Source organism: Cephus cinctus, unplaced genomic scaffold, assembly GCF_000341935.2.
Source record: "Cephus cinctus unplaced genomic scaffold, Ccin1 Ccin1_scaffold0622, whole genome shotgun sequence".
Lineage (NCBI taxonomy): Eukaryota > Metazoa > Arthropoda > Insecta > Hymenoptera > Cephidae > Cephus > Cephus cinctus.
Window position 1 is genome coordinate 26,323 of NW_014333265.1, and position 16,523 is coordinate 42,845.

At 41.0% G+C, this 16,523-nt stretch overlaps 1 protein-coding gene across 1 annotated transcript; it reads right to left on the reverse strand.

Annotated features, from left to right (window-relative positions):
* Positions 1–13,397: 13,397 nt before the first annotated feature.
* Positions 13,398–15,705, reverse strand: LOC112494573 (muscle M-line assembly protein unc-89-like). The gene has a single exon (XM_025086569.1). It carries the CDS (start codon positions 15,636–15,638, stop codon positions 13,923–13,925), a length of 1,716 nt encoding a protein of 571 aa, XP_024942337.1. The 5' UTR covers positions 15,639–15,705; the 3' UTR covers positions 13,398–13,922.
* Between the last annotated feature and the right edge of the window lie 818 nt (positions 15,706–16,523).

Genomic DNA, 16,523 nt, shown 5'->3' on the forward strand with positions numbered 1-16,523 from the left:
ATTAATTGTCGTGTACAGTGTTTCTATTATGAGAAATATTGTGAAATCGGATAACAAAACCTGACTGTGTGTGAGGTTAAGGCAAAAAGAAATTTGTTGGAACAGAAATCTATCAAAATTATGCGATATTTGGAAAGATTAGTCTATGCATCTCAATTTTGCCCGGTAACCGATCCAGCTTGTTCCCTAGGGTATGTAATAACGAATCCGTACCTAGGCCAGATTGCGAATATTACACTGAATCTAATACTCTAACGGTTAGAGCTACGAGTGACAATGTGCAGTCCGATCTTTTACGCGTGAAACTGAATGATTTTTTGAGCGTCTGTGCCATGATTTTGACTGCTTCTATAGTCGATTTTTGCTGATGCTCTAGGTACGGTTAGGACGTTAGGAATGCACTCGGCTAACCAGCTGGGTAGGTGGCACGGGCAATGCACCGGGTAACGTGCTGAGTCTGCAATTATGATTCCTGCTGGCTACGTTATTCTTCTGTTTTGTAATGAAGGTCGATATAAGTAACATTTGCAAAATATGCACACACACACACACACACACACACGCGCGCGCGTGCAGATATTTTTTTCAAAATGTGATTCTATGAATATTTCAGGCATTTTAAACTCTCTGGCATAAAAATCTGAAAAATTAGTTTTGTCTCATCAGAAATGACCTTCGTTTTCAAGTTAACGGTGCAACTATAACATTTACTGATGTACATGATACTGAGTATGAGCATCGAAATCATCCGGAAAGATGAATAGGAAAATATGTTGTTTAGGCGCATTCCTCGCTGATGGGTCTCAAGCTCCTTCGCTTGCGATTCTATTTCCTTGAGTTCGACAGCATTTTTGCTCGATTCCCAATCGTTTCCCGGATTTGTTTCTGGCATTTTCCTGATGGTGTCGAGGAGGTCGTTGGTGCTGGGTTGAGCTAAGATGGGGGCTATTGCTGAGATGTTAAGGGACATTGGTGGATCGAAATGAGAGTAACCCTATTTTATTATAGTTTGTTGCGCTGTTAATCTAGTTGTTCTTGTCACAGCTTGACAACCTGGTTTTGATTGGAGGATGCCGGTTCCAGTTAGTGTTTCAAATCCGATTCCTCGCCCTTGACAAATGATACGCAGTTCTTCGGTTTGTGAGGTAGAATATAGCCACGTGTTTGGAGTGTTGAGTTGTTCCCAATAAGCATCCGTGGTTTTAAGCAGTCGGATATCACATTGGTCCCAAGCAGCATTGGCGGGGTTGATCAATATAGATACTTCACAAGTCTGCCTGGTGTCCGTCTGATATAATGGTAACTTTAATTTGCAGAGCAGTTGTCCTACGTGCTTATAGCAGGTCTGTAGATAACCTTTGGTCGGGGTGAAGTAATATTTCCGGTCAAAGGAGGTGGCTAGGTAGGTAGTTCGGGGAATAATATAAGCAGATATGGTGTAGTTGATTCCTAGTGCTTGCCTCGCTGGGCAAGTGTGAATTTGAAAAAGATGGAATGGATCATGGTCTAAAAGAGGAATGGTGAGTGCTAGGATGAGACGGCCTTGTTTATAGGAGGTTTTCAGTGTGACAGTTTTTTGGAATTGTTCGGATAAAAGTTCGGTTGAGGATAGAGGGAACTCGTACTGGGTATTTTGCCGAATCTTGTTTGCGGCGGAAACTAGCTGTCGTGGTGGTAGTACGGCGGGATGGATTATTCCTTGTTTAGCAAATATCACTGCGTTGGTGAGCAATTCTAGGCCTGTTTGATATTCGTTGACACTCCTTTCCAGGCTACGTAGCCACTTTAGAGATGATATTTCGTAGGCTTGTTCCTTCATGGCGTTTTGTTGCTTGCTGAGTTCTGTGGCAAGTAGATCGGTGGTGACTTTGTTTCTATTGGCCAGTATCGTGAAATTCTGAAGGTGCTGATGTATATTTTGGAATTCTGATCGGACTATATGGGTCTGATTTGCCAGCAGTTCCAACAGATGATTTTGGTCCTTGTGTAGTTTATCTAATTCGATATTGTAGTACTCAGCGTCGGCCTTTGTGAGGGTTCCAAAAAGAGCTTGACTTATAGTGCCTATTAATCCGAGTGATGCACCGCGCTTTCGGCGGTTTCCTTCTTCCTTGATTTCTCCAACAATGCCTTGTAAGAGATCCTCATCTTTACAATAGTCAGTGAGTGTGGCCATTAGATGGATTATTTCTTCGCGGGCCTCGCATGTCGTAAGTTGCATAGATAAGCATTGTTTATTTGCTTCAAGTTTGTGTTCCTCTAAGTGTGGACGCTGCTTTAGTAATGCACCGATTTCTAGCGAGGTGACCAGATTCCATTCCACATGATAAATGCGCATGTCATGGAGTTTCTCAAAGTGCCAGCCGATATTGTTCTTTAATAGAGTAATCTGATAGTCAGGTGCTCCATCTTTCAGAATTCCGTTGATCTGTGGTGCGCAGAATAAGGTTAAAATTATGTGCAACATCCTGTTTCTGGAAATTGAACAGCTTATTTTTAGCAAGGTTGATGATTCTGGATCGGGTTTTGGGCGGAGCTAGCAGGTTTTAATTTGTCGAAATGTTTTACTTTGATTTTTCCCTTGTCGGTTTTTATGACTGCATTGTTTAATTCTCATAACTGTAAAATTTCGTACGGGCCTTCATAATGTAGATCAAATTTGTGACGTCTTGTCTCCTTTAAAACGTATACCCTATCTCCTGGGTTAAATTTGATTGGTTTTATTTTCTTGTCGTACCGTTCCTTTGTTTTTTTCTTAGTCTGCACTAATGTATTGCGGGCAATGTTTCTGATTTTGTCCAGATAGGTGATTAGTTCTGCTAAGTAGTCACCGTACGTTTTTAGATCATTCGTGGCTGGATATGATGAAGGTATTCTTGCAGGTTTTCCAAAGATGAGTTCGTAGGGAGTGAAATTCGTTGCTTCATGTACCGAGGTATTATATGAAAACATTGCGAATGGTAGTAGTAATTCCCAGTCATCATATGCATCCATGTAATTTTTCAGGTATTCCACGAGAACGTGATGGCTTCTTTCTAATGCTCCGTTAGTTTGAGGTCGGTAGCCAGATGTAGTGATTAATTTAATTCGAAATATTTTTGCCAAATTATTGAAAAGTTCGCTAGTAAAACAGGTTTCTTTATCCGTTAAGATGGCTTTGGGTGTTCCAAACTGACTTATGAAATGTCGTGCGAATGCGTCGGCAATAGTTGTAGCTCGTATATTGGGAATAGCTACTGCGAGACAATATTTGGTTAAATTATCCTGCAGGGTCAAAATGTACTTGTTCCCGTTAGGAGTTTCTGGTAAAGGACCTACTGTGTAGAGAGAGATTTTTTGGAATGGTTCCATAGGTGTATCGGTGATGAGCATTGGTTCTCGCGTTTTTATGCGAACTAACTTTTGCTTCTGACAGCTATCGCAACTCCGGATATATTCCTGAATTTGGTGGTGGAGTTCTCGTATTCTTCGATATGCCATAGTAACGCCTTTATGTCCCTCGATGAGACTTTCATGATGTTCCTTTATAATTTCTTGACGGAGATCCGGTGGTGGTGTCTCGATGATTCCCGTGCAAAGAGTGATTTTACTTGCATAATCTTGAAAGGCTATCTTTATGCACTTTATTAACGTTCCCATTGGCATTTCGTCGAGTCCGTTCCCTTTTGCGGGGATTCTAACATTGTCGACTTTGGATTTTTTCATAGCGAATTTTAATGCTTCCAGAGCTAATTGAACTTCCTTAGTTGTTGGTTTCTCGTAGCAATAGTTCGTGTGTATAAGAGTGTAAATTCGCTTGATCCCTTGTCGGGAAATGAAAACGTGTCCCCTTCTGGGTTTTTCTGCCGATATTTTGTCCTGATCAACGTAATTTAATTCCTTGAACGTTCGATTTACTGGGTTCATTAATTGACCGTCGGCTGGTAGGAAGTGGACCAGGTTACCTTCTTTTCCTGTAAGAGCGGTCTCCGATATACTGATCTCGCAGTCAATGTCCAAGTCGTCGCTTAAGGATGATATGTCAACCAGTGGTAGCATGACTCCTTTTTGTTGTGGTGATGATCCGTGGGTGTTATCTATACAGGTGTCTATCACTGTCTCGGGGGTCTGATTTCTGGCTCCCGGTGTTGATTGCGCTGTTGGTTGTAGGCTACGTCGAGGAGTAGGCATGAAGGATACTCTTCGTTGTGTGTATTGATCACTGTCTCGGGGTTCTGATTTCTGGCTCCCGGTGTTGATTGTGCTGTTGGTTGTAGGCTACGTCAAGGAGTAGGCATGAAGGATACTCTTCGTTGGGTGTGTTGTTTGTTTGATTTTGGCGTACTGCCTGCAATGATTGTAGAATCCTGTAGTTTTTCGATGTTCCTTTTTGGTGGTGCTATGTTTTCCAAGGAAGGTAAGGTTTGAGATAGTTCTTTAATGTTTTGCTTAGCTTCGTGCAGGGTAAAGTCTCCTAGGTCTCCATATATTTGCCTAGCTTCGTTCTCGTCCTGTGCAAAATCTGCTCTTTTTAATTCGTCTTGGGGAGATTCCATAGCCTTCCCGTATCACCAGAAGGTATCTATTTGGGTTAGGTCCGTGTCTTAGTCGGATGATGTTTCTGATGCTGATCCCAGTTCTATTATTTTTGGATCTTTAATAAATAGATGTTTCAATCTTCCTATTGTCAATTGTTCCTTAGTAGGTTCTGATTCGTTGTCGCTATAGGTCTCTTCAAACAGACTTTGGAGGTCGAAGTTCCGCGAGGGGAATGATTCTTTGTTAACCTCTTCGGTTTCCTCTTCTTCCAGTATTGTCCCGGTCAGCAGGGAAGGTAACATGCTTCTATTTCCAGTTTCTTCATGGCACGTATCTTTGGCTGTATCTAGCGAGCTAGTGGATGACTCGTTTTAATTCACATTTGGCCGTGACCTTGTTTTTATTCGTTTCCCAATTGTACTGTCTTCTAGGCTGATTTTCCTTTGATGTGGCAATGGCTTATATGGCCGGTCCCCTCCTTAGGTTTTATTGGGTAGGAGAGCACTGTTGGATTGCGGGATAGTGCATCTGTATTTAGGATGGGTTTACCGGACTTGTATGTGACCGTGTATTTGTAATCAGCTAGTTTAAATCTCCATTGCATCAGTCGTGAACTAGGGTCCTTGACGGAGTGTAGCCAGACTAGAGGAAGATAATCTGTTACCAAAGTGAACTTGTGACCATATAGATAGGGTTGGAAGTATGCTACAGCGTAGATGATAGCAAGACACTCCTTTTCAGTTGTCGAGTAGTTTGTTTCTGCAGAGTTCAGAAGTCTTGAGGTGTATGCTATTGGCAGGTCTTGACCAATTTTTCCTTGACTCAGAATAGCTCCGATGGCATAGTCAGAAGCATCAGTTGTTACAATGAAGGGTTCGTTGAAATTCGGGTATTGGAGTATGGGTCCTTGGCACAGCATATCTCTCAAGGTTTCAAACCCAGCTTGTTGTTCCGGTCCCTAATGAAAGGTGACTTCTTTCTTCAGTAAGCTTGTCAGAGGTTTAGCTATCTTAGAGAAATTTGCAATGAACCTTCGATAGTATCCTGCTAAACCCAGAAACTGTTTAATGTTCTTCTGATTTTTGGGTATGGGGAAATTTTTGACTGCTATCAGTTTCTTTGGGTCAGGACGATCTCCTTCTTTTAAAAATATGTGGCCTAAATAAGTGATTTCCTTACGTAAGAACTCGCATTTATCCGGTTGAAGTGTTAATCCATGTTCCTTCAGCCGTTGGAGCATAGCTCGAACCTTCTGGCCATGTTCTTCAAGAGATGATGCGAAAATTACGATATCATCTATGTACACAAATAGCTCTGTTCCTTGTAGTCCAGTTAGAACTTGATCCATTAACCTCTGGAATGTTGCTGGTGCGTTTTTGAGGCCAAAGGGCATTCGGATGTACTCGTAGTGCCCATTGGGTGTAGTAAACGCCGTTTTTGTTCTGTCCTTAGGATCCATTCCTATCTGGTGGAATCCACTGGCTAAGTCGAATACAGAGAAATATTTAGCGCTACCGACTTGGTCTAATATCTCCGTGGTGCAAGGTAGGGGATAACTATCTCCAATCGTTTTTTCGTTAAGCGCTCTGAAGTCGATCACCATTCTCCACCTTGAGTTTCCTTGTGAATCGGGCTTTTTGGGAACAATCCACAGGGGTGAATTGTATGGTGATGTGGATGGTTGAATGACGTCATTTTCAAGCAAGTTGGTAATTTGACGTTTGATCTTCTGTTGATGAATTGACGGGTACCGATACTGCTTAGTATGGGTCGGCGTTTCATCGATAGTAGGTATTGTATGAACGACTGTTTTTTAAATTCCTAGTTTGTCACGGGTAAGGTGAAATTAATCCGGAAAGTCGTTGATGATCTCAGCTACGTGTTCTTGTTCTTCCTTAATAAGGTGATCCAACTTTAAAGCCTTCTGAATTTGGCTAAAACGTTTCTCGTGGTTGGTCCATGGTTGTTTTACCATAGGAATCTCCTGCTTCTGAGAGGAATTCGAAGGGTTCCAGTATCTGAGGATCTAATTCGAGTTCTTGATTTTTGTTGTTGACGTTAGTTGCAATAGTGTACCAGATTCTTTGGCGATTGGTCACTAGATTTTCTCCGATTATAATACCTCGGGGAGTTTTTATTCGAGGCAGATATCCTTCGGTGATTTCCGTATTCGCTATCCTTATCGCAACTTGTTGTCGTGAGCGAGCCTTTATGACGTGCTTGGTTCTTTGTGCCGAATATGCTGCCGTTTGTATTTGTCCAGCTTGGGCAAATGGCTTTGATCGTATCGAGTTGTCCTCTGTCACTATTGTTTTATGGTGGAAAGATATTACTGCATTATCCTGCGTGAAATATGCGGCTCCAAGTATTCCGCTGTATAGCCAAGAGGATCCTTTGACCACATAGAAGAATACTTTTCGATTACCGATAGTTAGTAACACGGCTCCCACAGTGGTGACGAAGTGTCCTGATACACCTTCGATATCAATTATTTCCTTGTATTCTAACTTTGCATCATCGTTAAGACTTTCCTGTTGGATTAAGTTGACTGAGGATCCCGAATCGATTAGAAAGATATTTTCTTTTCCTCTTAGCTCGGGGACTTGGAGGATGATCGTCGGTGGAGGAGCTTCCTTGACGTAGTATTCTGGTCTTCCTTGGGTGTTGTTCTGTCCGTGAACCTCACGGTCTTCTCTTCGTCCTTCGCTTTGGATTTCTTGTCGCTCACCGTGTGTAGAACGCGGTGAGCGCCTTCCGAGTTTAGAGAACCGGTGGATTCGGTAGAGGATGATCTATGACGATTGGGTCTTCCATGATTTCTCTCCCTACTGAGTTTACGGGGATTTTGCACGAGATTTTCGACAAGTTTTTCCGTCGTGGCCCTTGGTGCTGCATTTCGAGCAAAATAATTTTTTTCGCTGCTTCCTACGTTCGGGCGTTTTCTCTCTATTCCGATCGCGAGACCTGGAAGTGTCGGTCGATGCTGAGGAGGAACGATACCTCCTTACATGCATTCCGTAAGTGCGATGGTGATTGACTCTTTCGTCATCACTGGATTCAGAAGTAAAGCTCGCGCTTGAACTTGAAATAGACACATCTCGGTAATGTCTTTTGTGATACCTATTGTATGGGTTTGGAGAGTGTGGGTACGAAACTCGTTTGTGTGATCGCCTACTCGAGTGGTTCCTTCTGGACCTCCGGTAGTCATCTGGTGAATCACTGTCATAATTATTGCGAGCTCGCTTAAGATTTTTTATTTTCCTTTCTAGTTCCATGACTAGGTCGAATCCAGCATCTAACGATTTTGGATTTTTTATTACAACCTCCTGGCGTATCTCACGAGGTAATCCGTATAGAAAATTTTCGAGAGTATGCTCTTCTAATTCCGCTTTCCTTTCTTTGTCATTGTGATATTTGTCAAGTTGAGCGGCTCGTGCCTTTTGATATAGTTTCGTTGTTCTATTTATATATTTTCTCAGACTTTCCGTCTTTCCTATTCTCAGTCTTCCTATTTCACTAAGGAAGGAAGATAAATTCCTTCCTGGAGCGTATCGCTTTTTTAGGTGTTCTTCTAAATCGTCAAGTATGGTGAAATCTTTTTCTTCTACACTAGCTCGCGCGGCTCCTCGGAGTTTGTTTAATAATTGGAGCAGGTATCGCGTTTCTTTGCCAGCTACTAACTGTTGTGCTCCGGTTTTTACAGCGAGTACAAAATTTGTAAGTGAGATTGTCTCACCGTCGTATTTAGGAATTTCTAATGCTGCGTTTTGTATTCTAGCTTGCGATGTTGTGAAGTTAAATGCTTCTATTAGGGATCGAGATAAATCTGCATCTGCCATGTTGGAGTAACAAGTTTGAGCAGTTCCGAAATGGTTATTTAACAAACGTCTAATGTATGTATGTGACTGAACTCGTTCGTGATACCTAATTGATTAGGGTGGTTTGAATTGATAGGATTTCCAAGATGACAATGGGGAAGTTGACGCGACGTCCAACTCCCTTAGTTACGCTTAGAAAGGATGGGTTACTTCAAAAATAACAATGGGGAAGTTGACGCGACGTCCAACTCCCTTAGTTACGCTTAGAAAGGATGGGTTACTTCAAAAATAACAATGGGGAAGTTGACGCGACGTCCAACTCCCTTAGTTACGCTTAGAAAGGATGGGTTACTTCAAAAATAACAATGGGGAAGTTGACCTGAAGTCCAACTTCCTTAGTCGGTTTTCGAAGTTGGATAAGATGGGTGTTGGTATTACAGGTTGAGTTAATACTAGTTTGGAGGGTATCCCACTGCTGTCACCAATTCTATTACGTAGGCCGTTGTGGCTAGCGAGGCCTTTAAATTTGATAACAAAAATTTAGAAGTAACCAAAAAAAAATAACAATGGGGAAGTTGACCTGAAGTCCAACTTCCTTAGTCGGTTTTCGAAGTTGGATAAGATGGGTGTTGGTATTACAGGTTGAGTTAATACTAGTTTGGAGGGTATCCCACTGCTGTCACCAATTCTATTACGTAGGCCGTTGTGGCTAGCGAGGCCTTTAAATTTGATAACAAAAATTTAGAAGTAACCAAAAGAAAAGAAACGACCGGAGGTAACGTGAATAATATTTGAGTGAATTCCGAGCGGTAAGAATGCACTCAATGGTGGGTTCACTGCTCGTTTAAGGTGTTGAAACACGCCTTGCTATTCCAACGTGGATAGATATTCTCTGAAATGTTTGAGGATGGGTAATAGATATTTAAAACGCGAGTAAAATGTGAATTTGCGATATATTGTTACAAACAATTTAGAAGTTTTCAATTAATTGTCGTGTACAGTGTTTCGATTATGAGAAATACTGGGATAAAAAATATTGTGAAAATCGGATTACAAAACCTGACTGTGTGTGTGAGGTTAAGGCAAAAGAAATTTGGTGGAACAGAAATTTATCAAATCTATGCGATATTTGGAAAGACTAGTCTATGCAGCTCAATTTTGCCCGGTAACCGATCCAGCTTGTGCCCTAGGGTATGTAATAACGAATCCGTACCTAGGCCAGATTGCGAATACTACATTGAATCTAATACTCTAACGGTTAGAGCCACGAGTGACAACGTGCAGTCCGATCTTTTACGCGTGAAACTGAATGATTTTCTGAGCGCCAGTGCCATGATTTTGGCTGCTTATATAGTCGATTTTTGCTGATGCTCTAGGTACGGTTAGGACGTTAAGAATGCATTCCGCTAACCAGCTGGGTAGGTGGCACGGGCAATGCACTGGGTAACGTGCTGAGTCTGCAATTATGCTTCCTGTCGGCTACGTTATTCTTCTGTTTCGGAATGAAGGTCGATATACGTAACACAAATGATTACAAATAATTAAAGGATAACTATTATTTAGTTCGAGTTACATATGTTTGTTTATAACTATTGTTGAACCGTTGGCAGTTTAAATGTTAAGTTATTAGGTAGTTATAAACATGTAATTTTGCGTTTTTTATAATTAAGTATTCTGTAATACTATTAACTAAGTTCATATACAACCGCAACCTCGCTCGGCATAGTTAAACAATAGTTGAATAGCAAAACATCGGAATTGTTGTTAAACACCCTAGAATGTGTTAACAAAGGAATTTTTTAACGAAACTTGGTGAAATTACATAATTTACCATGCTCTTTCGATTGGTTAACATTAGAATCCATAATATTTATTCTAACTAACAAATTCCTTTGTTTAACAAATTTAAGCATTCTGATTGGATGTCGTGACCCTGGAAGGGAGACGGGAACGCGCTTAGCGCTGATTGGCTGCGGCCGAGCGACTCGCCAAGCCTATATAAAGCGGACGCATCTTGCGTCGTGGTTCCTGGTTTCTGACAAGCGATCGTGGCGTAAACATCGCTCGCGAATTTAGCTATTGTATCGTAACACCACTTACCTTGCGTTGAGCACTCAGGGTAATGTTATAAGAATGTGCGGGTTGAAATTAAAGTTCCTTTAAATCCAAATTAGAATTTTATTCAATTGTGGTGGGGAAGTACCTTCTGCTGAAGCCTGGAGGATCGAAAAGTGATAGGGTTCCACTAGTTGTCGGACGCAGCACACCATACGTCAGCGAAGAATAAGGAGATAGTTGCAGTCTGGATTCGGGGATCCCCTTCCTGTTTATGGTAAAAACAGGTGGCGACCGTGGAAACGGTGCGTTACTCTTCGGTTCGAGATAAATCTACAGTCCGAGCACGAATCAAGGACCGCCCTCCGTGGAGAAGCTGGATTTTTAGGAATAGAGGTGCCAGCCTAAGGGAAAAGCATAAATCCTTGCAGTTCCAATCCGGTCGCATTGTAACATGTACTTTCAACCGCGTTCGGAATCATTCGGGAAGACTCGGGTATATTCGATTATGTCCGGGAGTATTCGGTGGCATTCGGAAAGCGCGAACTTGATATTTGGTGAAAACTGCAGCCATATTTGAAATTCAAAATTCAAGAATTCCCTTTCTTGAAGCCAAGCTATTAATATTCAATTAATACGTTAAAACTATTATAAGACAGGCATGACATGAAAATGAAAAAAAATAAATAAATGGTTGCAGATCATTATGGAACGAAAGGAGAATTTCACCCTCGAAGAAGAAGCATTAGTCATACAATTTGTAAGCAACAATCGTCATATACTAGAGAATAAAGCAAATAATGCTTGATTGCAAAAGACTAGAAGAGACAAATGAACGAAACTAACAGAGAAAATGGCAGTGACTGGAATTAAGAGGGAATGGAAAGATATAAGAGATGCATAGCAACGGTGGAAACTCACAGCAAAGAAGACTTTTTCTTGCTATCGCAAGCGTGCGAGTGGTACAGGTGGAGGTTCTGCTCTCTCAAAACCTTCTGGGCTCGATTTCAAAATCAATAAAATTTGCCTAAAAAATTTTGTGGAGGATGAAGATCCCCACAAATCTGATACCCTCTGAGCATTGAACACGGCCGAAATGCCTAAGAATGACGTCACGTACGAAACGGATCACGCCTCTCTCGAAAAACTTGCGGATTTCTTACTCTCATTTCATTAACTTCGCGGACTTCATCTATCTTGGCAATAGCCTCCATCGGGTCCGCCATATTTCAGCGACCTGTCACTTTAAACATGCCCCTACCCACATCTTCGAATAGCTCGCTGTTAGTCCCAAGATGGTGCCTAATAGCGCGCTGTTAAATGTTTAAAAGCGGTTCTGAATAGGCTTTTTCGCTAATAGCGCGCTATTAGCTGTTAGTGATCTTAAGAGTGACCATAGAAGCGGTTCTGAATACGGTCACCTTTAAACTCACTAACAAATAATTTAAAAGCGCGCTATTAGCACTAAAAGCAAGTTCTGAATACGGGCTATAAGCCCGTATTCTGTGTACGCTGAGACCTCGATGTGTACACCGCGAGACATAAGATGATTGTGGGAACCTGGATGCTCGGCGCATCCCCTTTTTGATAGACCTCGGGAGTCCTTTCGCCGCACCCAATCAGCGATTCGGGCGTTTGCGTATCCCTACCAGGGCTCCGGCAGCGAATGAAAATGCTTAATTTTGTCTAACAAAGGAATTTGTTTTTTAAACTAACAATTAAGCTTTCTAATGTTAATTTTTCGAAATAGGATCGTTAATACTCTATTTCTACCAAGTTTCATCGCGAAATTCCTTTGCTATCAAATTATATGACGTTTTACAACAATTTTCATTTGTTGCTATTCAACTACGGTTTATCTTAAACGAGCGGCGTTACAGTTGTGCATGAACATAGATATCAGTATTATAAAATAGTTAATAACATCAAACACATATTTAAATGTTTATAACTACTCTATAATTTAAAATTATTCGTATAAACTATTTGACGACAGTTATAAACAAACGCAATAAGCTCAAACTAAGCAATAGTTATTTTTTATATTTATGTAATAATTTGATAACCAAATAAAACATGTAAATATTATAGTTTCGTAGATATTCAAAAACTTCCCCCACTATTTCCAGGAATTAACTGGCTCTTCCGAGAATTCGCCAACGGTTATGGAAACTTCCCAATGGTAAAGCATAGGGACAAAGACAATCTTTATATCTTCGAAACTACTAACAATAATTAAATTTTTCTTTAATTAAATGAAAGTACGCTTGAGACGTATACGTTAGTCACTTGTAGAAAATACCAATGTTAATAACTACAAGAATTTAATAATTACCATTGATCATACTAAATATCTAAATTATATGACGAAATGCAATATTTCCTTAAACGAATGACTATTTCATCTCTCTAGAACGTAGTTTCATTATCCTTAAGGGATTCTCTCAATTATTATTAAAAATACGAATTTTTTACCATTGAACTATTGGTTATCTCAACAAATCACTACGTTCAATTATCCGTATGTCTTCTAACTGACTCTGTACATTACTTTCATATACTGTCATTATGGTAAGTGTCTTTAAATATTCTGAAATATGCTTTTTTGTTAAATTACCATTGAATTCTTATTTAACATTTCAAATTGTAATATTTATATATTGCAATCAACGTGGAATAATATTCTACCGTACTTACATATATCTCTTTAATGATAGTTATTTTTATTTATAAGAAAAATCTTTAATTTGCAAACTACGATTAAATTATCTCTAGAATTTAATTTTTAATGTTTTCTCATGCATCCAATCATTACCTTGGAAAGTTAGCATCTACTGATTCTACTTTAAATTTATCACGATTTAACATAAGTGACTGATAATTCAACTTACCATATGTTTAACAGTATTATATATTAATAATGCTTTAACTGTATGATCAATGTCCTGACAAATATATGTAATATCTATTTTATCAGAAACTATCCTCTTTAATCAGATCCTTTTAAATACTTTAAGTCCAAGGAATGCTCTATCACTCTTTAAGCTCTGTCTATGCTATTTCCTTGAACAGCTGATCTGCTTTAATTTCAGGTAAGTATGTAACAACAATAGAACCTTACTACTGTCTTTTCCAAGTATTGTATACTGTCTCTTACAAACGTGAAGCTATATTAATTAATTCAAACAATTTAAATAAACTTTGACTTATATAATTAACATAACTTGTTATACCCTTTCATTGGAAGTCTACCATCGCATGTTCCATTGACTTTTGAGACTTCGTCCTCTCGTCATTTGGCTCGGCATGGCTTCCAAAAGGTAGGTCTTTCCAGATAAACTTATAATCTATAGGATCTTATGCTAATGATAAGCACACGATTGGTCCTATCAGGCACCAATGATTCCGTGCAGGAAATGGCAATATCTGGAAATTGGGATTCATCGCTACCGGTTGCCAGGTTAGGTTAGGTTGTGACCGGATTGGTAGGCCTAGTGGTAACTCTCTGCCCTTAGAGAATTCCTGGTCCTCCTAGATTCGGCTGTCCCACGGAGGGCGGTCCTTGACCCGTATCTTTAAGGGTGTCACCCTATTTTCTTGCAGAATTACATGATCAGCCTTGTCCAAAATTTCCATTGACAGCACCTTCGGCTTCACTGGAATCCTCCTCAGTTGGTACCGTGGATTATCCCGCTGGATGTATTCCGGTTCCTGCTCTGGTTCCTGGTGCTCGAGTTCCTCGGACGAACTGGCTTCCTCATGCTCGAATTTCTTGGTCGGACTGGCTTCCTCGTGCTCGAGTTCCTTGGTCGGACTGGCTTCCTCGTGTTCGAGTTCCTTGGTCGGACTAGCTTCCTTGTGCTCGAGTTCCTTGGTCGGACTAGCTTCCTTGTACTCGAGTTCCTTGGTCGGACTGGCTTGCATGTGCTCGAGTTCCTTGGTCGGACTGGCTTCCTTCTCCTCCTTTGTTGGTAGAATCTCATCTCCCAAGGTAGAATCCTGGCTCCTGGTCCGAATTCGATTCAGCTTTACCATCGGGCACATGTCATCTGTCAGTTGAGTTTCTTGGCCTCCTTCCTGGACGGCTGTCTTCTCTGACTCGGCTTTCCCCTTTGGTTTGGTTGCCGTTGTTCTTTTTCCCTTTTTTGATAAGGAAATTCCCTCAATATTCCTCTTCACGGCAGCTTGGTATGCCTTCTGGACATCCTTTAGGCATGCCGCGTTGTACTTCTCCTGAATGAGCTTCCTAGCCTTCACTCGCTCCAGAGTTCTGGTGGCCTCCGCTATCAGCAATTTAATTTGCTCGTTGGTCTCCGTTTGAACCTCCAATAGCTTTTCTTGAAGTTCAGCCTGCTCGGCTCTAGTCCTCTCAAGCTCATCCTCCATGTCAGGATTGATTGCTGCTTCTTTGCTTGTTGTCACTTCGGTGTACCGCTGTCGACTGACTAGCACGTTCGCTGGCTTCAGCTCGTCTCCTCGGTCGCCTACTGCGCAGCGCTTTGCGCAGCGTCGCTCCGCTGGCTCCGCCTCATCCCCACTCTCGGACTCCCAGTGGTGCATCGTTGATTCCATTTCACGTTTCCTCTTGCGGTTCTCAATGGACGTTCGCGCACTTAGTTCATCCTCCAATGGTTTTAGGAATAATGGCGAATTTAATTTAACCCTTTCCATTTCACTCGCGTCGATTGATATATCTCTTAAAATTTGGAATCCCGTGTCTCGACTAACCAATTCAGTTTTTACCGACTTCAGTTCTGTTACATTGTTGTTACAGTCATCCACCGTTATAATTTCTTCATCTTTATCAGATGATAAATAGTCGTTATCGCGGGTTTTATCAATATTCGCTCGCATGTTTCCGGGTAAAATTACCATGTTGTTTTCGCATATCTTACGCGTCTTATTCAGTACTACCGTTTTTAACTTTGGACCTGTCAGTTCCTCCGGTCGTTCGTCTGCTAAGATACCCCTGCTTCGCAAAATTTTGTTACATAATTCATTCTGCTTTCTCAGAATCAAATCTTCCGCGCTCAGGTTCATCTCGTCTTTGACTTCCTGTAAATCAACGCTATCCGTTCGCATCATGTTCAAGCTAACTACTTGACAGTTGTATTCATCGCTACTATCTTGTGGCTTACTGTATACATAAATTGGAATGTTTATTCCTAACGACGTTATCTTTAGCAATTGATTTGACAGCATTATGTCTATTCCGTACTTTCTTAACATGTCCATACCCATGACCATGGGTGCCGCTAATCCTTCTAGCACGTAAAAAACCCCCTCTAGAATTACCTTTTCGAGGTTTACGCCTATGGTGATTTTCTCGCGGAGCGGTATTACTTTCGACGCTATGTCACTAAAGATGTCTATGTTTTCCATCTTTTCGATTTGCGCATGGGGAAATTCCTTTTTTATTTCCTCCAAGAATCCACTACTGATGACGGATACTTGAGCCCCGGTGTCTACTAATATTAGTATGTCCTTTCCGAACACCTGCCCTTTAACTAGCGGTACGTCTCGATAAATCGCTCGCGTTACGCCTGAACTCTCTGCAACTTCGTTGCTTTCCATTTCGCCATCTCTACATTCCAGCATGGCCAGTAAGAAGGATTTTCTTTCCCTATATGGACGAAGCTGTCTAGTGTTGAAGTTCCCTAAAACGTTTCCGTCTTGTTCCAGAGTGTATACATTTTTATTATCATTGTAGTGAATGATTTGGTGAACCCGATATTCTATTTCTATCAAGTTGTCCTTAGTGGATATATGTCGCGATAACGCATCCGCTATTGTGTTTTCCGAACCTTTCCGGTATACCCACGTTATGTCAAAATCTTGTAGGACTCTGATCCATCTAGCTATTCTGTCGCTAGTGAACGAACATTGGCTAATAAATGTCAATGCCTTATGATCCGTTCGAATTCTTACTGGGTGTCCCCACAAAATTACACGCCATTTTTTCAGCGCTTCTACTACCGCTAAACATTCCTGTTCTGTAGTAGTATAACGTGTTTGAGCATCTTTTAAGCTCTTGCTCATATACGCTATCGTATACTCCTGATTTTCATCATATTGGTATAGCCTTGCTCCAATTCCTACCATCGATGCATCGGAGTCTATCGCGAAATTTAA